The 23,785-nt window shown below is 38.0% G+C and overlaps 1 protein-coding gene across 1 annotated transcript in view; it reads left to right on the top strand.

Annotated features, from left to right (window-relative positions):
• The window catches only part of KCNK2 (potassium two pore domain channel subfamily K member 2), a 126,686-nt gene that overhangs the window by 13,486 nt on the left and 89,415 nt on the right, over positions 1 to 23,785 (top strand). The window contains exons 2-3 of the mRNA XM_059841052.1: positions 6,029 to 6,103; positions 6,765 to 6,946. Of these exons, the coding sequence (XP_059697035.1) occupies positions 6,913 to 6,946 (34 nt within the window). The 5' untranslated portion in view covers positions 6,029 to 6,103; positions 6,765 to 6,912. The remainder of the gene's footprint in view (positions 1 to 6,028; positions 6,104 to 6,764; positions 6,947 to 23,785) is intronic.

Raw genomic sequence — 23,785 nt, 5'->3', positions numbered from 1 at the left:
TCCTCCAAATTGGCAGCCTTTTCATGAGCACTCATTCCTTCCCCTAACTGTTGGCTAAGAGGCCATATCTAAAGCTGCTGCAGTATCATTCATGATGAGAGTGCTTTTCTTAGAAACACAAGTTGTCATACTCCTATCCTTTCCCTTAAAAGCCAAATACATTCTCATGCCACACTTTTCCATGTGAAATGGCTGAAATGGTTCGTTTTTCCTTCCAAGACTTTAATGGCCAAAGCATAAATATTAATTTTACAGCAACCTGGTGACTGCCATTAACTTACCTCACAGGTACATAGATTTTTCCACGGAGACATGGGGTGTTTTATTCTTGGGGGGAACTCCAGCTTGGTAAGGTGAGTAGGATGATGTTAATTGCACAGTTTTCCTTATTTTGTTAGAATTAAACCTTTTTGGAGACATCTATTGTTTCCTTTTTCCCTTGTGGAGTAACGAGTCCTTAGTTTTTTACTGAATTTTGAAGTATTAATTGAACCTCCCCTTGGTTGCTTTTTTTTTTTCTTTATCAATTGTTGCTTTTAAAACTCATTTTGCTCCTTAATCTTTCTGATTCTGTTATTGTATTCTAATGCTATTTCCTCATATTCATTCTTCTGTTCTTTTTCCATATCCATCCTTCGACCTGTGTCTTTCTTGCACGTTTTGCATGATTTATAATCCTAAATTTCAATAAATATTTAAATTAAGAAAGAGAACTTTTATTAAGATGATATTAATTTCTTCTGCACCTTTCATGACAAGTACGTAATTCTGGATCTTCTTCTACATAAAAAATAATCGCATAAATACTTGCAGTCATCTGGATCTTTTAAATTATTGTCACACTGAGTGAAAAGAAATTTCTCTTTAATTTTGGGTTCATCACCTTTTACTTTCACTGCAGCTGTGGTTTTGTGTCAGTACAATATGTAATATGAAAACAAAAAATTCCTGTTGTTTAATAATACTTTTTGTGCCGACAGGTGCATATGCCTTTAAAAAATATGATTTTGCATCTAAAATTCACAATTTGGTTCCTGTGGATCTGTTTCTTATTCCTTAGATGAAAACAAAATCATCATTGCACATAATTTAATTATACCTGAAATAAATGGTGCTGATACTACAGTTTTACCTGTGGTGCTACTGAAGGTGCATAGGTTCAAACCCTTATCTTCCAACAGTTTCAGTAGATCAGAATTTTGTAGGCATTACAGGACTTTTCTGTAATTGCAGTGTAATTGAGGGACTGAAGAATTATGCAGGAGCAGTTTTTAACCCTAATTTTTCCAGGTCTGGCACAGTCAAAGTACCTTATTTTGTCCAATGATTTGTATTTCTACAGTAGAATACAGTCAGTATTGCTCCAGTAAAATGAGATTGTATACAGAAGCATTATTAGAGAACCTGTATATAGAGGACTGGTTATTTAGGCTCCATATATCTTTGACAGAGGACAAATTTTTATTTGGAAAATTAGTTTACATTTCTAACTCTAAAGAGTTGTACATGGGATTTTCCAAAGTGCTCTTTGTCATTGATTTCTAAAGGAATTCAATTCATCTGATAAGATTTGATAAGAAAAATCCTTGCTTTGAATATTTTATTCATGACATAATAATGTCACTCTTTCAGTAGTGCAGTTTATCCCCATAAATGGCATATCTGGTATGTATCTATAAAACAATACACTTTTAGGAAAGTTGTATCTTCACAGGGCAATATAGCCAATGTCTTTATTTAAATAAGGAAAGCACTTGTCATTTCAATGAAGGCAGTCACAGATTCAATAAAAGAGTGCACTCCTGGCTAATTTACCCACTCTCATTTAGGGCTTGCTTGCTGAAATGCTAAACTTGCCTTTTCAAGGGTTAGCAGGTTTACAGCCTAGCTGTGGGACAATTTTCAGGCATTGTGGCTGATGTGAGAAGTAATAGCTAGAAGCTAAGAGGCAGCAAACAACAGCTCAATAAAAGCTGATTACTGTAAGGCAGCATGTGAGTCACACAAACTGTGAGTTTGGTTAAAATCAACACCTGCAATTCCTGAAACTCAGCTGGTTTTGGTCAAGAGGAAAGGGCATAACTTCAGGTACCAGAGAGAGAGAGAGAGAGGAAAATGTTGATGTTTAGGAAGATGTTGAGGTCTGATTATTGGGTTTTCATCCCCTTGAAAAGGATTAAATGTGCTCATGGGATGAAACTTTGAGGGAGTAACTTTCCCGTGTGCTCAGGTGTCTCTGTGCACTGTCTTTGAACCTGGGCTGTGTTTGGAATTGGCCCAATTTCTCACATACTGGGCACTGAGGCCAGTTACTCCAGATGATGAATATCTTTAGCCTAGTACTTTTAGTAACTGGCTGGTGTGAATTGTCTTGTGGGACATTCAAGTGTTTCCTCTGTCTTTTTTGGTAGTTTTCCATGTCTTAGGTGAGAGGGAACCGTCTGAACTTTGCTGAACTTTGTCAGCAGTGAAGTCTTTCATTAGCTTCTTCAGAGTAGGGCAATTTGAGTAATTGGTTTTGTTACAATACGTCAACAGGTTTATACCTCATGGTAGAAACTTCGAATGCTTTCTGACTTCTATTAGCTGATACAGCACAGTAAAAAATTCTCTGTACATTAGAGAAAAGGGTTGTGGGGTCAATTTCAAGGCTGGCTGTAGGTACATGCTTTGTGGTCGTTGGGAGTGGGGCTGTGGCTGAGCCTCATCCTCAAAGGGCTACAGCTGTGAGGAGCAGGTGAGCAGCATTGAAAGCAATGAGCCATGGAGTGCCCAGGTGTGCTGACCAGCCACCAAAGGGAGCAGAGGGCACACAGGTGCCATGCATGAGCATGAGGGGTGTAAAAGGTTGGGCTAAAGAAGCAGGAGGGTGGATGCTTGCAGCCTTTTGGTGTGGTGTTATTTTGTATGGGTTGATGCTTTCTGAGCTTTTATGATGATGCTGTGTGTATTGTGGCTGTCTCGACTGTGACACATGCTGCAACAGTTAGGTGTGTTTTGCTGCTGTGCTCCAAAGCCTAGGTTGCTGTGTGTATGCATTGTGTATGGTTGTGGTCCACCAGTCAAACTGTGTGTTTTCATGTGCTGAAATTCTGCCAAGAGGAACTTGGAATTAATTCATGGAGTTTTTGATGGAAAAAGAGAGACATGTAAAGTGATTTTGAGGGGTTAAGAATGTTCTTGAAGTCTACTGAAATGCATAATTTGAAACTTTAAGGGGAAATACATTCGCAGCTGCAAATTGCGATCACCACAGGAAAAAAATATAGATAAATGGACAAAAATACAGAATAAATTTTAAAAAAGGCAAAAACCTTTTCATAAAGCAGAAAAACTTATGGAACTAATTTTTGTGTGTTTTCTAAACATAATTTTCTCTATCTGAGGTGAAAATCTTGTGGACCATCTAAGTGTACTCTACAGATGAGATTAAAAAGATCCCTGAAAAAATGTTTTTGGTGACAGGGTTGGGGAGAAAAGAGTAGGGAAAGAAAGGGGGGAAACAGACTGCAAGGACCAGATTGAAATCAATATAGGCTCTATTACTGTATATTACTAGCTGTAATATTTTTTTCAGTTTCTAGAAAATGCAAATTACTAAAATTGAAGATCATGAAGAGACTTGAAATCAGAGTTATGACTGCATAGTCTTAGATTACGAATGAGATTTGCAATATTTAATCAATGAAAAGATAATTTGATCTCCCCTAATTCTCAGTGGAAAACCAGCAGAGATCCCATTCCCTTAGGAATTCCAAGAAAACTTGTCAATTAGCCTCTTTTTCATAGAGTCTAACTCTTCTCCTATTCTGGATTTACACGTGAAGATTTTCATTAACTGTCTCATATGAAGTGAACGTAATTCGTACTTTCCTAATTATTGTCAGTCCCTAAGTGCAGGCACACAAGATTTACAGGGAGTTGTGGCAGTTGCTCACAGAACTGAGATACACAATTTAACAGAAATGAGACCAGGCAATTTGTGTGCTTCAGTAATAACAAAATGATCAAAAATAGCTTCAATAAAGAGAATCGATCATCTGAAAGCATTTTCATAAATCTGCACCCCAGACAAATGAGTTTGCCTGTAGAATAAAAGAAAAAAAGACAAGCAATCAAAACAGAATTAGAGCAGAAACACAAGTTATGTGGAAAATCTCTAATGATCATTTATGCTTTTAGGCTAGCTTTGACCACCTTTGGTGGTTCTTGCAATTCTAAGAATTTTGTATTTGTTTTTTACCCAAAATTCCTGGGGCTTGGTTTTCTGTGGTATTGATTTTGGTTGGTTCTTAGGTGGTAGCATGTACAGGTTTATTTTCACAGAGACTGAAGGATGGATCAAAAGATCTGTATCACTTCAAATTAAATGGGAGCAGAAGAGCATTGTCTATCAGAACAGTTGAGTTACTTACAGAATAGCTGGGACTCTGCATTGTAAATGTGCAAAAGTAGAAAGTATTATTCTGTAATTTAAAGTTCTTACACTAGTGATTAGTACCAACACATAAATAAGTCTTGCTGCAAGACAGATTTTCCTTGAATTTGTATGTCCATCTCCACCATAGCTATATGGCTCTTGGTAAGAACAAAGTTTCAAAGTCAATAAAAAATACTGCCGTGTTCCTGTTTTGTTTGGTCTTCGGCAACTACTACTCATACTTCCAACTTTTAACTACAAAGAAAAAGACTGATAATCAAAGATAAAAACCAAAACTCTAGTGGTCTAAAATGTTTGCCTGACTCCAGGGCTTTAAGCAAAATATTAGAGCTCCTGGTGGAAAGTTGTGAAATTTAGGTGTGTGAAACAATTGCAGTATCTATCACAGGGACTCACACATGGTGCTTGTCCCTGTTAAGAAGTTCTATGAAAATCTTAAGAAATGACATCATATTACTGAATATGAGCACTATGTTTTAATTCTATCGCTTGTGGTTCTGTTTCTGGAGTCTGGGTCCAGATTGGCAACCTATGAAATTAATGAGAAAAAGTTCATTTTTCATTGACTAGGAGTGGGAATGGGTTCTCTGTGACACAGTCTTCAGAAACAGGTGCTTTTTTTTTCTGATTGTATTATTTTGAGTTTATCACTTGATCAAAAAGACTTTGATATTAAATAGTGGCTTGAAAATGAAGCATGCATAGTTGTTTGGTTACGTTTTAGAATCCCTGAGGTCAAGCTAGACTTTCTTTTGCTGATGAAGATATTCCTTTGCTTGTGCCTGCATATATTTACAAATGGATTATATAGAATATTTAAGAGAGAGGGAAAGATGATTACAGGCATTCTCTTAATCCCCTGTGACATCTTCAAGTATTTCAAATTGTGTGAGAAGTTTAAGAATAAGGCTATGTGACTGCCATATTACCACATTACTTAAAATGCTCTTCTTTGTCTACTTTGTCACGTGACTGTAGTGGCAATTATATTTTCAGAAATATTGTGACTAACAGACCAGATTTTCTATGTAAGATTGCTCTGTTATTGATTGCACTGCTGGGGATATTTCTCCTCAGAGACACCTTTAGCTCGCTGGCAGCTGCAGGCAGGCACTCGGGATAGACCCATACGAAGTAGGAACTCGGTTTACCTCTAGTGAAAAAAGTTCAGGCGATGGTGAAGAGAAAAGGAGCGGGTTCTGCCGGAGAGTTAAATCCAGAGTTTATTCCAAGGTGACACAGTTCTGAATCTCAGTACAGCTCTGACAGACCCCGACCACATGGTTCCAGCACCTTTTAAACTCACATGGAGGTGGGAGGGAGAGGATGGGTGAGCCACAAACCAGGTGGGAGGAGGAAGGTCTCAGGGGACAATGACACCTGGACAGGCCAATGACTCCAGGTCTGAAAAGCATCTTTTGAACTTCTGCCAATCACATGATGCTCTAGCTGGCATGTGAAACTTGACAGACAGCCATTAGGAAGAGGGCAGGGGGGGCAAGGAGGAAGCAGAGCTTCACACCACAACACTCTGTGATATGATTTTCTAGAATATGGAATAATTGCAACACATTATTTTCTTTTTAGGAATTCAATGAAACGATAAGAAATATGCCTCAAATTAATGACATCTGAACTTGGCAAGTCTGTGGACAGCTGAAGGTAAGGAGCTAAATGAATCAGGATCCTTTTTCAAAATGTGTCTCTGACATATTCATAATATTGCAGCACATGGGAGGGGATGGGAAAGACAAATTAAAAAAAAAAAAAAAAGAAAACAGAAGTCTAAAGATTGTTATTCCCTCCTGAAAACCACTAACTCCTCGTCAGCATCCTGATCAGTAACTATTGATACAGTTGAGAAAAGATGCTTAACAGCCTATTTTGTGACTGCTCCTTAGGAAAATAAATAAAAAAAGTAATTGTACCAATGCCCATCTTCCTTCAAGAAACAATGAAACAAATTTTCACCTTGGAGGCACACCTGACATCCTGGGGACCTTTAGCAACAATTGGACTACATGCTGCATATGGTTCATGTGAATGATGCTTAAGAAAGAAAGAGTTATTGGGAATGCTAGTTTTCATTTACTAATTTAAAGAAGGTATGTTCCTTCAAACCTTCTGGAACATTTCAGGTACAATTATTCAATCGTTTGAGACCCGAGTAATTTTGGTGTCGGTCTGTAGGCACTTCCTAACATGTTGTATCCGTTACCATCTGTAAAGTACTATGAAAATTTACAACATTATATAGGTGCCATGTGTCCTAATTACTAACTTGTCACTTTACCTTTATTTGTACATTTACTATTTTGGACAGGAAATACAAAGAGAGGAAATAACTGTGCTTCAAAAGAGAATATGTTATGAAGAGATGACTTGTTTAGAAGGTTTCTTAAACACAGCAATAAAGAAAATGCTTTATCTTAGAACAAAAGCATGGTGACTCCAGAATATTGCTTCACCAAATGAGGAACCCACAAGCAAGACATAACTTTTACTGTAAGTACTGCTACTAAAGACAAATACACTGTTTAGTTAAGCATTAACAGTTTTAATCACTCTCAATTACAGATTTTCTGGATACTTCACCTTCATTTTTTTAATGACAATATATTCTTTCTGGAATGTTTGCTCAACTCTGTCCTCCTCAAGATTTCATTCCCTTTCCTGAAAGGAAGAATTTCCTTTTAGGAAAGGGATTAAATCCAGCAATTTCAATGAGGAAATGAGGGTCAACTGAACAAGCTTTGGTCCATATTCCTGCATTTAAGGTCATCCCATTGACTTTCCCAGTTTATCTGTCCAATTAAAGTGTTTTTTTTTTTTTTTTTTAAGTTTCAATTCTTCTGTTTCACGTCTGTCTTGTTGCTTTTTGTTTCTATCCCAGATTTTAGGGATTTCAGTTTGAGTGATTTTTGGCAAGTTTTGGTCCTTCTCACTTCACCACATTTGATCTCAGTACCCTTAGTTGTAGTCACTCCATTTCAAATTTTCAGGATTTTTCAATTTTATTTTTGAATGACCATATCACCTTTCCTTATTTAACTCTGTCTTCTGATTTCAAGATTTCATTCCCTTTTAGGAGAGGGAATGAAATCCAGCAATTTCAATGAGGATTACTTGGGCAAGCTTTGGTCCATATTCCTGCACTTCTTTTCATCCCATTGGCTTTTCTTGTCTATATGCCCTCTAAGCTTTTATTCTGTTTTTTATTTTCAAATTTCAATTCTTGTGTTTATCTTCTGTTGCTTTGTTTCCCTTTCTTACCAGATTTTAGGGATTTCAATGGGAATAATTTTAGCAAGTTTTGGTCTTTCTCACTTCACCACATTTCATCTCAGTACCATTGGCTGTAGTCACTTCATGTCAAACTTCCAGGATTTTTCAAGTTCATTTTTGAATGCCGATATCTCTTTTCTGGAGTGTTTGTTCAGTCCTGTCTTTTGATTTCAGGATTTGATTCCCTTTCCTGGAAGGAAGGATTTCTTTTCAGGGGAGGGAATGAAATCTTGCAATTTCAATGAGAATCAGTTGGGCAAGTTTTGGTCCATATTCCTGCACTTTAGGTCCTCTCATTGGCTTTTCCAGTTTACCTGTCCTATCAATTTTTTTTTTTTTAATTTCAATTATTTTGTTTCACATCTGTCTCTTTGTTTCCCCTTCTTCCCAGAGTTTAGGGATGTCAGTTGGATTAGTTTTGGCAAGTTTTGGTCCTTCTCACTGCACCACATTTCTTCACAGTACCATTGGCTGTAGTCACTCAGTTTCAAATTTTCTGTATTTTTCAGTTTCCTTTTTGAATGATACTACCTCCTTTTTGGAGCGTTTGTTCAACTCTGTCCTCTGATTTCAAGATTTCAATGTGGATAAATTGGTCAAGCTTTTGTACATATTCTTGGCCATCATGTCATCCCTTTGGCTTTTCTTGTTTTCTCGTTGTTTCTGTTTGGTTTTCTTTTAATATTTCAGTTCTTCTGTTTCTCTTCTGTCTCTTTTTTGCTTTTCTTTACAGATTTTAAGGGTTTCAAATGGAAGAATTTTGACATGTTTTTGGCTATTTCCCTACAACCAATTTCATCTCAGTAATTGTTGAGTAGATGTTGAACCCTCTTCCGATGGTGAACTAGAATGCAGAATTAGATAATTGATTAAGAATTAAATTTGACGAAATGCTGGAAAGACATATATATGCATTTTAAATATGTGTGTCCTATTTTTGTTGGTGGGTTTCCTTTGAAATGTCAGTTTTGTAGGAAGGTCTTTTTCGTCACAACTCTTGTGTATGTATGTTATGTTTCCTATATCTGCATGGTATTTAGGAAAATTAGACCAATTATCCAGTGTATGATTCTTGAGAGTGCTTATTTGGGAAGCTGGAGAGATCTGTAACTTCACCCTGATCACAAATATCACTTTTATACTACGTATATGTTATGTGTAGCAGTGTGATGATCAATTTGGAGCTTGGAAATTAAGAAACTGATGAATAGAGTGATTGTTTCCTAGAAAATGACACTTTAAACAATGCTTTCATTTAAATGCCTTAACATGAATAGTTCCTATTGCAGTCATATATTGGAAGTCTGTGTTTTTATGTGGGAATTAACAGCAAGTATGTAAGTTTGGACTACAAAGTTTTCTCAGGCCCCGAGGACATCTCAGTCGAAATCTTAGAAAAAAATTAATGCTTCAGTGCTTAGACCACAGGAAACAGGAAAACCTGTTTGCAGATTTCTATCAGACAAGGAATGATGATTTGTACTGTAGTTTCTGAATTAGACATGAGTCTTATGAGCTACTAGAAGAAGGAGGTGGGTTCAGACTACTTCCCTTACTTTTCTGAGGACTTTTTTTTGCCTTTTTTCCTCCCCAAAAATTTAGAAAATGTCTGCTTTTTCCAGTGTTATGTATGTGGCTTTTGTTTGTAAACAGGAATTTTCTCCTCCTGCTTGTTTGTCCTCAGTCCTCACACAAGACTAAACACAATTTGAGTAATAAATAGTCTTGGATTGGACATAAAGAACTTACTACCTTCACAGTGGAACCTTTAGTGCCACGCAACAGAACTCTGTTCTCTGATGCAGTTCTGTTGATTGCAGAGTTTTGTGTCTTCTTTTGCATCACAGTCTGCTGTTCAAAATTTCTGAAAGTGAGCTAGAATTTGTCTTTCCTTTATATGTTTAATCATGCTGAAGTGATGCCTTCCAAAATTCTTAACCCTCTTAACTGAAGGATCACTTCTCCTTGAAATAATAGAACTGTAACCTTAGACTAATTTTACTGCTTTAAGGAGTATACTGCAGAGATGGTTGTTCACTTTGGAGTTACTGATTAAAAAGTCACAGCCTGTTGGTGATTTCTCCTTGTTATACTTCCTTTCTGAACTGTTGTCTCTGAGTTATGAGTGATTACATATTTTTCTCTAGATTTATTTTAACACTGCTTTCTCAAGCAATGTCAGAGGCTTTAGATAGACTATCAATCATGAGCATTAAAGCTGAAGAATGAGCAGTTTTACTTCTTTAGGAAGATAAAGCACTCAGTCATTCATTTTTAAATACTGAAACCAGTTGTTTTCTATAAGTTTTTTCCCCATGATCAGTTTTTTTTTCCCATGAATCTAGAAAGTATGGAAAACAGCGGAGGTAAATTATACTGAAGTACCAAGATTGCTGTGGCATCCAAGTGTAGCTGTTCCACTGCTTGAGGCACCACTGTAAAATCATGACAAATGAAGAATACATTTGCAATGTCTAAAGGAGACCTCAGGCAGGTTGAATGTAATTACATAGCTAGAATTCAAGTAAGGCCCCACAACCACCTGGGAAGGAAAGAGTTTTTCACTGCTAGTAGGGTGCCAGGCAGGAATTGTGTTTATTTACTAGAGAGAGTAACCTACAGTGCAGCCATAATTTAGAATGATAGAGTACTGAAGAGAAAAACATACTGTGTGAGTAATTTCCAACCTAGTAATGAAGCATAATGGAATAGAGCCATCATGCTGTATTATGCAAGCTGCATTTTATAGAATGTGTGAATATAAATTCAGTTATTTGCTGCCCATTGGGAGAGATTGCACCAACTTAATGTTCAAAACCAAAAAGTATATTTTAAAAGTAAAGGGAAGGAAGCAGCACCTCTGTCTTCTCTGAAATAGAAGTTTCATATAGGAGCTTGGATTAGTGGAACATAGGCCTTTTCTTTAACTTATCTGGGGCACTAAATCTATTCTTAGATTTATTAATAATTAAAATATGAGACTAAATCTCAAAAGGAAGTAGCTGCACCATGGGAGTGTGGGGGTAAATATCATAAAACCCTTTAAATATGAAAAACAAAGCATAATCCAAACAAGCCAACAAGATCAGATGGGATTTGAAAGCTGTGTGTAATGAGCATTTAATATGTACATCCTTAGGATTATTGGTGCTATTTTAGTATTTACATGATAGTTGTTTCCAGAAAAGACATATTCTAAAATGAGAAAGGTGAACCAAGAATAGAAATAAGGAAAAATCATAAATAGTCTAATAGCACAAACTGCAACTCAACATCTTTCTCTGAGGATGTTGGAAAAGCTGACGTAAAAGTCTTTTAGGAGAATGGAAGGAAAAAATATTTCTGGAACTTCTAAATGCCTTAGAAAAAAGATATTATGTTGGAAAGTGGAGGAAAAAGAGTAAAAGACTGACCTAGAACTGGCAGTCATTCTAATTTTTCACCTTGCAAATATTTTTTTGAACACCCTAGATCATGCTCCAGCCAAATGAATGATGTTTTGTTCCTGTTTTTGTTCCTGATGTTTTGTTCATTGGTTTTCAGCCTTTCTAGTTTTCTAGATTAGCTAAGGAGCTGCATCAATACATACAGCAATGCATTTGTCAGCCCCCTACAGCTGTACTTAGTTTTCAAAGACTATTTAAATTTATGTATGCTTACTATATGTGTTGGACGTTTCTCCTGGACCTTGGTGAGAATTCCACTTGGTCAAGATCTTGAATTTGGAAGTATACCAAGTGCAGGAACAAGGGAAAGCTGAAAAATGATAATGTGTCAGGGTTTGGTAAAGATTGAGCAAAAAACCTGATGGAAATTAATTCCCAATACCTGTCAAGTATTGAGAAGTCAAAAGGATCTGCACTACCGACAAAGCATGTTTGAGGATTGAGAGGCATCATGTTGAGATTAAGCAGACTTTTCACACTTTTATTTTAATATGATTGATTGACATAGACAAAATAGATGGTAGTTTAACTTTCTTGTTTGTATAACCACTTCCCATCTAAACTAATCTGCAATTGAAAGAGTGGATTTACTTCCTACATCCACTTTTGGGAGAGAAAGGAACCACTCTCTGCTGGCAGGCAAATTGACATAACGTTCAACACGGTATAATGCTGAAATCTTCAGTATGATGTGGTAAGCCACAAAATAACATGAAGACAAATACCTTTTCGGCTTCCTTCCACTGTTTTATTTATTACATACTTCTTTATTTTTCACTAGTGGAGAGGAAAAAGAAGTACATGATTTAAAAGAGGTATGACCACTTCTAAGCAGTTTCAAGTTTTGAGACAATACTTTTCTACATGAAACATGACAGTGCATAGAGCTGTCCATCTATAATTTTCTGACTTACTCAAAGAGAGCCTGTCTTTCTAAAGGGAGGTCAGAGTGAGTTGGGAGAGGGATATTTTTATTGCTGCAGCATTTCCTGTTAAGATAAAATGCATGTTCAAGGTGCAATGTAGTCCAGGTTTCCGCAGCACAACTTTGCTTGGTTTTTTCTCCTTCCTCATTCAGAGCCCCAAGAGTTTAGGCCAGGAACTAAGAATTCTTTTCCTAACTGTTCTGCCAGCTCATGTTGCCTAATAAAACCCAAAAAGTTTGGGCAGGATATTTCCTATTGATACAAACAATCCAAAATCTTGAGGCAAAATTGTCCAACGTGATTTTTCAGAAGAAGCACTGAGTAAAAATTGCCTGTGACTTTTGAGTTTTGGCCTTCAAAGCATTGCTGCATTAGCACTCTCCTAACCCAAAATCAGTGGTAACATTTGTGGGACACCAGCCTACCTTCAGTGTTCAGCTTCAGGTCCAGTGCTTTGGAAGGAGATGGAGTTTGGCTTTATTTGGCCACTGTTTATTGTTTGAAATGGCCTGAGCAGGACTGAGTGGATAAGCAGATGCTCTATTCTCCATAAATGACTGCAACTGTGATAGACAAAGTGCTGCCCTGCAGGTGTGTGATGATACAGTATCAAAGCAAGGGGTTCTGGTGGTGGGAGCAAGGTGTCCCAATGCACCAGCAGTGGCTGTGATGTTCCTTATAAATTCTCATCAGGCTAACCAAAGACATTGGACCACATGTCTGGGAGCTCTTGTGCTTTGTTGTGCAGTCACCATAACTCCAGCACCCAGCCCACTGTGTAAACACAAAAGCTGTCGGCTCACTAGCTCTTAAATTCTACAGTAGACTTCCCCAAGCCCTTGGATTTTGTACAGTACATTTCAATAAGCTCTCAAGTCCCACAGCAACCTTCTCAGAGGTCCTGGCTCACAAGCCACAGCACACTGCCACAATCTCCCCACTCCCACAACAAACTTCAGTTTGGAGCTTGGGGTAGAACGTGACAGCCATGTGTGGCCCAGGCAAAGCAAAGGAGGAGAGAAAAAAAGACAGAAAAGGGAGGAAAAACAAAGAATATCAGCAGTCCTTAGATCCAGTGTTGATCCTGCTCTGATGGTCTGGAGCTGGGGGTGGGAGGCAGAAGTGAAAGAGAGGAAGGGGGCCCAATCACCTTTCTTTTGCACACCTTGTATGCAAACCAGATACTTCATGCATTTTATTCACCTGTACAAAGCCAGCCCTTAGAGCCCTCCTCCAGGAAGTGAGTTGAGCGGGATGGGCTGAGCAAGGGTCTCAAGATGAGCAGTCTCAGGGCAGGGCAAAACCACCTCTGTGGGACCCCCTCCTCCCATTACATCTTTCCTGCCACAACAGTCAGAAGGTTTGACCCAAAACACACTTATTTCTGGTTCTTTCCACCAGGTGAGTGGCCCAGACCAGCAGTGACAAGGCTGTGACATTTAGTGCTCAGTCTGTATGGTCTGGGGAAAAAGAGAGGAGAATGGAGAACTTATCTAGGCAGGCTAATCTGTCAATAAGAGACAGAGCTTTCTACAGGGAGCTCTTCAACTCCTGCTTCTGTCAAACTACACCAAACTGACCTTTGTACAACTCTCTAACTTTTGACTTCCGTATACTTTCTGTGCTTAAAGTAAAGCAACCCCACTTCACTAAAATAGGAGGAAGTTGTGGCAGAAAAAGTCTGGATTTTTTGCTTTAATATTTTTCTGGATTTTTACTTTAATCTTTTTGCTGAAACACTGATAATTTACAAAGCATCATTAACAGTAAGCTTTTTTTTTTTTTTATTTATTAAAGTTTAGTGAAACCAGCATTCCAAAAGGGAAACTGTATTTTAATTCTTGAAATAAATCCATTGCATTGCAAGGACACTGCAATCTAAGTAATCAATGGTTTTTAATTTTTTTTTTTTTTTAAGAAAGACTCGTGTTCTATGTCATGTAACACTGAAAGAGGTTTTGATAATTGCAGTCTAAAATATGCTTTAACACACATCCTTCCAGAATCTGGACTCAGAACAATAAAGACAGGCTGTTCTTACACATAAAAGCAAAATTCCTTTGCCAGTCGATAATGTTTCAAGCAGAAATCCATTTTCATGGCTACATTCACTTCAGAAAAAATATGAAATTAAAGAGAGTACTCAGGATGCATGAAACAGAAGAATCATTAAATTACCAACTAGTGAGCTTGAAACATCAAATTTTGCAAATTTCAAGTTGAAATAAATTTTAAAAAATTTCCCAATATGTTTTTTAAAAGAAAAAGAACATCACTCCTTTGTTCCACAATGTCTAAAATGCTTTAACTAATGTTTAAGTTAAAAGGAAGATGTTTTTACCCCTACCTAGCATATATAATAAATACCAAGGTACATGGAGTACCTCTTTTCTCCTTGAATTAATGCTAAGACTGTAGAGTTTTTTTATTTTCCTGAAAGAATAGACCTTTTGTAGCAGACAACTTCACATTTTGTGGCCAGGGGCCACAAAGTTGAATTTCCAGGCAGCTTTCTTGTTTTAGGTGTGGAGTCACATCTTCAATTCTGGCTTATGAAATGGATTTACAAACAAGTGACAATGGCAAAAGTCTACTTTGAAGTCTGCTTCCAGCAGGCAGGAAACTGTGCTCTGGAAATGTGTTTTCTGTGTAGGGCTGTGCTCTAGAAGTGTGGTGTCTATGTAGGGCTCTGTGCAAATGTGAGGCCACAGGGCTGGTAAATCTCTGCCAGAGAGTGCAAACAGCAAAAGCGTGTCTGTGTAAAACTGGTTCATATGCTCTGCCTGTTTTCAGTAAAAATTAGGATACTTTAAGTTTTGATTTTAAACAAATTATATCATGCATTTATAGACCCACAAACATCACTTTCCAACTAAGGGAAACTCCTTTGAAATGTGTTAAAATTTGTCACATAGGATCAAAGGTTGGTTTCATTGCTACAGGGTATTTGTTCTTTGAAACAATACCCAAAAGAATTTTGATGCCTGGAAATTACATATACGTTAGTGAAATGTTATCAAGACCTAGAGGTTTGGGGTCAAATTAAAGGCTATTACCATCATTTGGAGTATCCTTGATAAAGGGAATTTCTGGGAGATCCCACACAACTTGTTTAAACATTTACCTGGCTCTGTTCGATGAAGAATGCCTATTGCTGGTTACATGTAACAAAACCCCCAGAATTTCCCTTTAATACTGAGCACGACTATGAAGCAATTTAAAAGCCCCAAATATATCCTAACAGCTCTTTGCATCTTGATTAAGTTTTTGTCTTAATCTTGGACTCTTCACAAGTTAAAAGAGTCACTTATTTAAAAGCTTGATGGCTAAACTAGGAAAGTATTTTATTTACTTTGGAATCAGAATTCAGATTAAAATATAATGCTTTTTACTGATGGCATGTGGTGAGAAGAGAAGCCCAGAGAAGAACAACATTTTTTCCACAAAATGAATTGGTAGTTTTAGTTGATGTTGTTGTACTGGGACGATGTATTGGACACAAATAGATCAGCTGGAAAACAACTTAGGGAAGATCATATGTTAATTTTGTGTGTTTATACTAAAAAAAATGGTATCCGTAGGTTATTAAAGAGAAATATTATTTTGTCTCATTCTCTCCCTCACAGCTTTGGACTAATATATGGTGTATGATATTATAAACTGAGTGTCTGTTAATACTAGGAAAAAAAATGTTTCTTAACAATCATTTGAATAATGGAGTGTTGCTAGCTGTACTGATCATTTGAAAATTCATTGAGTTGCAAAGTAATCACAGAATCTCCAGCTTTATTATCCTTTATGTCACTGAAAAATGCTTGCTGTTGTGTTGTTATCTTTTCATTTTCATCATGTTCCAAACCAGAAATGTTTCACTGTCTGAAAGGTATGTTGGTAGGTAATAGAGAAAGGCAAGTGAAAGGTCAAATCTCTTGCAAACTGGTGAAATTAATAACTTAAATTTAAATAGAAACCACATAGCATGACCAGAGATATAGACTATATGTGTTGTAATATGATTTATAAAATTAAGAATGTTGTCATTAAGAGTGCTTGGAACTATGGCATTCATACATAAGGCAAAATTCCCACTGACTTGGCTTTAGATGTGTGCTGGATTCTTGGTTGGTTGAGTTAAGAACATCTGCTTGGATTTCCTCTCCTCTATATCTAATATCTCCTTCATTTGTTCCTACTCTGAACAAAAATACATGTACAAAACAAAAACTCCTCACTGGGAGACATGCCTACATAATGATTTTATCTTGCTGATATTGCCATAATTCCCTCAAATAGATCTTTCAATTTTCCCACCTCCCATTTGCTTTAAATTTTCTCACAAAACAACTTATCTTATTGTGAGCACTCATGTACTCACGGGAAAGTTGGTGGAATGGTAAAGCAAGTGTTGGCACCACGCTTTGTTTCCTCAGGCTTGCAACTCTACCTCTAAAGAACTCTCTGGAGGCTGCTGCAGGATCCCTTCAAAATCTTGTTCTGCCCCCATTCCTCGGTTGACAAGGATACATTCAGGGATGTTAGAACCAGCCCTGAAGTGGCAGGAGGGATGCAGGGACTGTACCAGAAGTTGTGCGGGTTGATCTTTGTCACGCAGAAGACAAGAGCTCAGGTCATACCCCCAGCCATAAACACATGGCTTGAGGCTGTGCAGCCTCAATAGCTCTGAGGGTTGAATCTTCCCCTCCTTTGGGAGAGCTCTCATGGTGTGAGTCATGGATAGGTTCACAGGTAAGACAAGCAGTGGCAGCTGCTTGTGTACCTGTGAACCTATCCATGGGGCAGAACAGATCTGCCTTCACTCCAGTACTCCTCTCATGTGAACAAGGCAGAACCTTGAACTTGTGGTTACATCTTTGTATGAGATTCTATTTGGTTATTGCCACACCACAGCTGCCCAAACTGCCTCTGGCCAGCTCTCCAGAAGAAAGGCAGGCAGATCAGCAGGGTCTATCTGTAACATGCATGTTACTGGCTGAGCCTTGGGTACACAGTCTGATCTCTCCCAGAACAAGTATTTGCTTCTGAAGCAGTCTAGGTAGGCAGAAACGCTGGAGCTGAGTGCAATATTTTGAAAATCGCTATTAACTATATTACAAAATTTTGGTAAAGATGTACTTACAGAGTAACCTTGGCTATTGCAAAGAACAAAATAGAATTTGCAGATTTAGAGAGGTGATTCTGTCCCTCCACTACTCTCAGCTGAGACCCCACCTGGTATGTTGCACCGAGCTCTGGGGTCCCCAGCACAGGAAGGACATGGACCTGTTGGAGCAAGTCCGGAGGAGGCCATCAAGGTGATAAGAGGGAAAGGAAAGGAAAGGAAAGTCTGAGAGAACTTGATTTCTTCAGCCTGGAGATGGCTTTGGAGTGACCTGATTACAACCTGAACCTGAAGGGAACCCACAAGAAAGATGGACAGAGTCTTTTTACAGCAGTATGTAGAGACAGAAGAAAGAGGAATGGCTTCAACCTGAGAGAGAATAGGTTTAGATTAGATGATAGGAAGAAATTCTTTACTATGAGGGTGGTGAGGCACTGGAACAGGTTGCCAAGAGAAGCTGTGGATGCCCTATCCCTGGAAGCATTCAAGGCCAGGCTGGATGGAGCTCTTAGCAGCCTGGTCTAGTGGGAGGTGTCCCTGCCCATGGCAGGGGGGTTGGAACTATGTGGTCTTTAAGGTCCCTTCCAATGCAAACCATTCTATGACTCTATGAAGTGGTATCTACTACTACTAAACTTTTCCTGAGGCCTTTTGTAGGATGCTCTGGTGCTTCAGGTAAGACATTGACTACTTTCAAATGTAATTGTAATAATTTTAAGGAATTTTGAAAGCCATCAGTCATGAAGAGTATAAAAAAACCCACAATTGCATACATAATCCGAAGTGGAAAGGTGTATATATAGAAATAATGTGATGAAAAATGGTAAGCATTCTCATACTTTTGCCACAATTGGGTATCTTCAGACCATCAGCAAACACAGACAAGACACTCAGGAGATATCACATGCTACTGCTTCCCTTGTTCTTTGTCTGTGTTGCTTGTGGTTGAGTCCTTTTTGAGCCTGTGAAATTGCTACCTGAAGGGACAGCTGTGGCTTTACAGTGGTTCTGTGAGTTACTGAGAAAGGGCCACTCTCAGCCTCTGAAATTAAGGCCACAAAACCAAAGGAGAAAGTGACAGTATTTATCCTTTTCGAGGTGGGGCAGAATTATTGCCTTTGCCGAAGTGTATGGTACAAAGTAAAATTAATTGTAAAACTCACTTGAGATTAGTGCTGAAGCTTAGTGAAACCAGTATTTCACTGCAGGTGTTTAAAAAGACAGTCCTGGGCCCTGCACATGAACTGTGATGCAATTTGCCTATACAGCAAGTATTCTGGGAATCTTGCTTACAACTGCTGCAAGAGCATTGGTTCTTTTACTGAATGAATACAGCCTGATATTAAAATTCAAAAATAAGGTGAATATAACCTCTGCCTTTTTGCCAAAGGTAATAAAGGATTAATTTAAAGAAAAAGGAATTTGTAGCAATCCATATATTTCTGGTATTCATCAACAATACATAATATATTAAAAAAATGCATCTGAAAATCCTATTCTTTATATGAATAAGAAGAAAAAACTGTTTTAGCATAAGTAAAATCCTCAGTGAGAAGAAGCCATATGTTACCCACTTTGCAAAATATACATCTTTGGTCTTTTATGTGCTTCATTCCATTAATCTTGCCTTTATGTAGCCTGTAAGGAGGCTGGGATACTTGTATTCAAGAATCTAATTCAGGTTTCTATGCAACTGAGATAAGTATCCAGCTGAAGGGGACAGCCCCATGAAAAGCTCACCCAGACTGCTATTGTGTGGTAAAAAGAAGGCACACAGATGAGGAATGAAGTCCTGTGTAGAAGTCTTCTATAAGTTACAGATGCTACAGCTTCCACAGAAAACTGAACCCTTGTGCAAGGACCGGAACATCCTCTTCACAAGTGTAAAGGCATGGAGTAGGGTGGCTTAAAAGATCATTTTTAAAGCAGGTAGATGTGAAATGTCTCTCAATAGAGATATAGTGACAGGAAAGAAAAATGCTTCTATATCTGGGAAATATTCTTATCAACAAGCTTTGCTAAAGTATTTGGGATTCCTAATAAAAACTCTCCAGAAATTCTGGGTTCAGGTGTGGGTGGAGAATAGCTTCTCCAAAAACTCAAGTGTATTCAAAGGTATAGGCAAACAGAACCGTGGATGCCTCCACTCACTAGAGAGTGTTGTAAAGCAGGCTCTATGACAGATCTCTAGGCAAAAAAATCACCAGCTCTTTAGCAGAGAAAAACTTAACCTTCCTTGCACAGGTTAAGAATGGGGGGAAAGTCTATTGTTTTCTTTACTTAACTCTCAAACATTCTTTCAAAATACTACAGCTAGGTAGGCTTTTATCTGGAAACCTCTGTTTTGGCTTCTCAAAAATATATTTACTGATCTGTTGGGCACTGTTCACTTTTAAGCTATCATTAAAATGGGCATCAGAAATCTATTTCCTATAATCTGTGGGAAAAACCATGAGATGGGAACTTTTCTTTTACTGAGCTTATTCAACCTTTCAGAGAGCCTTAGCCATGCATGGTTTTTCTGCATGGATGTAATTATACGCTGTACTTTAGCTATGGGTGTCTATTAGCCTCTCTGCAGAGAGAGCACATGGGGATTTACAACACTCATGAAAGACCAGTGCCCTCATCCAGGCTGGTGGCAGAGAGAGCAAGGCATCAGGATGCACATCTGGCAGAGTGGGAACAAGGCTCTATTTCTATTCTTTGCTGCCTTAAGTTGGAGATGGTGAGAAATTTTTTGAGGTGTATTAAAATATCTTTGATGACAGAAGCCAGTTCTTCAAGGAAAAAAACTTTGCTCACAGAAAAGCACTGGTCTAACTGAAGCTTCCCATGGGAACCTGCATTTCAGCTCCACCTTGAAGATAATAGGGCAATGACTTGATACTGCCAGGCTAGCTAAGGTGCTGGATCAAGCAGAGTAAAACTGTCTCTTGTCTGTTCAATATTCCAGGTGACCTGCAGCAATCCATCTTCTGACCACCCGTGCAGTCAGTGCACACACTTCCTTACTTTAGTGCCAGCAGTTGCCTTCCTTTTTTTCCCTCTTCATCAGCATCGGCCTCTGATAACCTTTGATGAAAGAAAAAAAGGGTATTATTTATCCAAAGTGAGAAAAATAACTCTAAACAGCAGAGAAAATAGAGATGGAAAAGTCCTGAAAAGAAAATATTTAGATAACCAAGCAACTAACAGTCAGCCCATACCCACTTTCCCGATTCATTTTCCTTGCTCTATCCATAAACATCTATTTTGTTCCCTGTGGCTGCCCCAGAAAGGGTTGTCCTTCCATTCCCAATTATTTTTTTTTTCATTTTCACATGGGACAAAGCACAACCTCTTCTGAAGTTTACGAGCACATACTATAAACAGAAATATATTGTAGCAGAAAGTAACCTTGCTAACACATGCAAATAGCAGAGAAGAATGTGAGGATTAGATTAGAAAGGGTAAAAATGGTTTAGTAATATGAAGAAGCAGCAAAAGCAGAAGAAGGGTGTTCCCACTGCTTTTTAAATCTGTCTTTAAATTATTTACTTGGCACTTTGACAGCTCACAATTTAAATTATTTCATTCATCTTAATATTTAATCACAGTTTTTAATTATACTAGTAACTTGAGGCTACTGCTTAATTCAGCAATAGCTTCATCTTCTATTAATAAATGGCACATACCCTGGCCTTGACACTTACTTGCTGAGAGTGTTTCAGCTTTGGTAGAACATGCAGTTCAGGACACTGTTATTGCATCTTAAAGCTCAAATCTTCTTAAATTATCAGTACAGCATTTAACCCTGATGATAATAATTTAGCATAAAAATGTTCACTCTTCACTGTAGTTCTTAATGCTACTGCTGCTAAAATTGCAGAAGATCAGAGAACAAGTACTTATAAAAAAATCTTACTCCAAAAATTATTCTTCCAGATGATTTTCTTCTCAGTCTGGAGAAGAGACAGTCTGGTACCTGAGAGCTGTGGGTTGGAAGAATGTTACATCTCTATGTGTGGCTGGCAGGGTTTGGGATGAAGGACTTGGGTTTTTTTTTGAGCTGCATGCCAGATGAACTCCCTTGCTGGGATTACAGCTCTCGTGTGGCACTGAGCTGCATTGGTTTGGAGGCTGCTGGGGAACAGGGGCCATCCAGCCCAAACCCACCAGGGAACACTAAAAGATCTGGAGCTTGCTGAGCTATGTCTCCCCCCACAGCTCTCTGACGTCTGTGTGGTTCTGTGATGACTAGGGAATGTGATTTATGGGTTCAAGAAAGCTGACCATCTTTCCCCTGAGCCTCTGAGACCAAACTCCTGTTTTTGCAGGCAGCATGTCAGATAAATATTTTTTCTATAAATTGGCCACCCTCTATTTTACAATGTTAAGTTTTCGTTCTAATCCTCCTTATTGAGAGATTGCTCCAAAAGTTGGCTCTTCTCTTGCTTTTTTGTGATTCCCAGCCAAAATTTATTCACAGAATAAATTCCAGTTTTGTTGCCAACATGATTCCTTAGCTCAAAAAAGACTCTTTGATTGATCTACGCACAGCAATCAAAGCCTTCTCAACATTCATTTTGCCAGACTAAGTGAGCTGAGCTCTTCCAGTTTCTTTTGATATGGTTCATCTAGAAATCTTTACTGTTCCTCTTTGGATTAATTTTTGTGGATCACCAATGATTAAAATTAGGTGCATCTTCCCTCTGACACTTCACCAGGGCTGGCAAACAGCACTCTGATAGCACTTGCTGGCCAAACCTCACCTCCTATGTACTGTTGATACTAACAAAAATAATCAGTATGAGCAAAATGATGGATTTAACAGAACCTCTAATAAATTTGGTAAAATCAGACTACAAGGGCTGAGATTATTATGTGGCATATCTTTGTGTTTATACAGTGGCAACATGAGGATCAGGAACCAGGACACAGTGGCCCACATGGGCAGTGCTATTTGTAGGTCATCTGAAAGGATCACTACCACAAATGTGTGATGTTTGGTGGCTTTTTGCTCAAGGAGCTGGCCACTTTGGGTTCTTTCCATTGTGTACTGAACCTCCCCATCCACTTATTGGAGACTTACTGCCTGTAAAAATTTCTTTCCTGTCACCTGGGGCCACGAAGATTATCTTAGATTCAGGCTGAAGCAAGGGTTTAAGCTCAGCTAGACCCTGAATAATCTAAGTCAGAAGTGTAACATTCCCTTTGCAATGTGTTGCTTTGAACCAGAACAGATAAACACCAAGAGGAAGAACAGAAGCATCAGCTTCCCTTTCTTCCAAGCTCCAGTGTTAAATATCCATGCTAAATATTTGTTAGTTTACCCGTTAACCACTAGAAAGATTCATCAGGGTTATAAGATCCAACTCAGGCACTTGCAATAATTACCCCTAAGAGCACTCTGTGGTATCTGAAGAAGAAACAGGAAAAAGAACATATATTTGGTGTCAGAACAGCAAAAGAAAATGTGAAGGATGAAGGAATTGGAATAGCAGGTAACAACTATAGCTATTGCCTCTGGGCTTCTTATGAAATTGATCAGACAGGAATCAAAGAAGTGGTTTTTACCCTTCAAAACAAAAAGTTTCTAAAGAGTGAGGTGGGCAAAAGCTAGCTACTCTTCTTTTTCCATTAACCTTAAGCCAGAGGCAGTGGATGTAATTTAATAACCTACAATTAAAGAAGAGCAGTCTAATTACAAGTTTGTGATAAAAAAAAATGTCAGGAGAATCACACTCTTTGAAAAATGAAATTCTGAGAGGATTAATTGCAAGTGAAATACCCCAAAGAGAAATGTATATAATATTGTAAAAAAAAAAAAAACCAAATTTTTCTGTTTATGGGATCCTAATTTTGAGATCAGATTGCAGTAGAGAGATCAAAATTGAGAGAGAAATATGGAATGAGATTCTGACTCACATTTTGAAGCAGCTGTGTCAGTGTGCCAGTCTGGAGAACACTTTTGCATGGGAATGCAAGTTTTAGAAAGAAAACAGGTGATGCTACAGAAGATTGGGCTGACAAATCTTAAAAAAAAAAAAAAAAAGGGTTGACAAAATAATTAAAAACTCCTTCAGTGATTAACTTCTCATATGGAGCAAATTTATAAGAAGTAATGTGAAAGTTTCAGCTTGTCAGATCAAATGGAACAAAGCAATGCCTGGCCTTTGACTGAGCTACTATTTTGCAAGAAACAAAGCAATCTGTAGGAAGCCGTACCTAAAAGGAAAATAAGTAAAAGTATTCTTCACAGCAAAGAAGCTTTTCCCATGGAGGTTGCTTAGATTGAGCTCTATATGAGATGACTGAAACGTGCCCTTGAACATGAGTGGTATTGTTGCTTACAAACTAGATATTGATACTCAGATCAATATGAAACTTTAAATCAATTTGGATACAGAAAAAAAAGCCCAGGTTGTACAATGACAAAGTCAGTTCAATAACAGCTGTATACAAACTAAATGCAATTTCAAGGCCGTGAAAACAGAATTTTACTTATTATTGAGAAAGATAGAAGCTGGAAATATGTGTGGTGCTTCCTCTCCTAGGGGGAATATATAAGCTAGAAAGCCAGAGG

The sequence above is a fragment of the Haemorhous mexicanus genome, chromosome 3 (assembly GCF_027477595.1).
Source record: "Haemorhous mexicanus isolate bHaeMex1 chromosome 3, bHaeMex1.pri, whole genome shotgun sequence".
NCBI lineage: Eukaryota > Metazoa > Chordata > Aves > Passeriformes > Fringillidae > Haemorhous > Haemorhous mexicanus.
The sequence above is the reverse complement of the archived record's forward strand: the minus strand, read 5'-3'. Positions and strand labels throughout refer to the sequence as shown.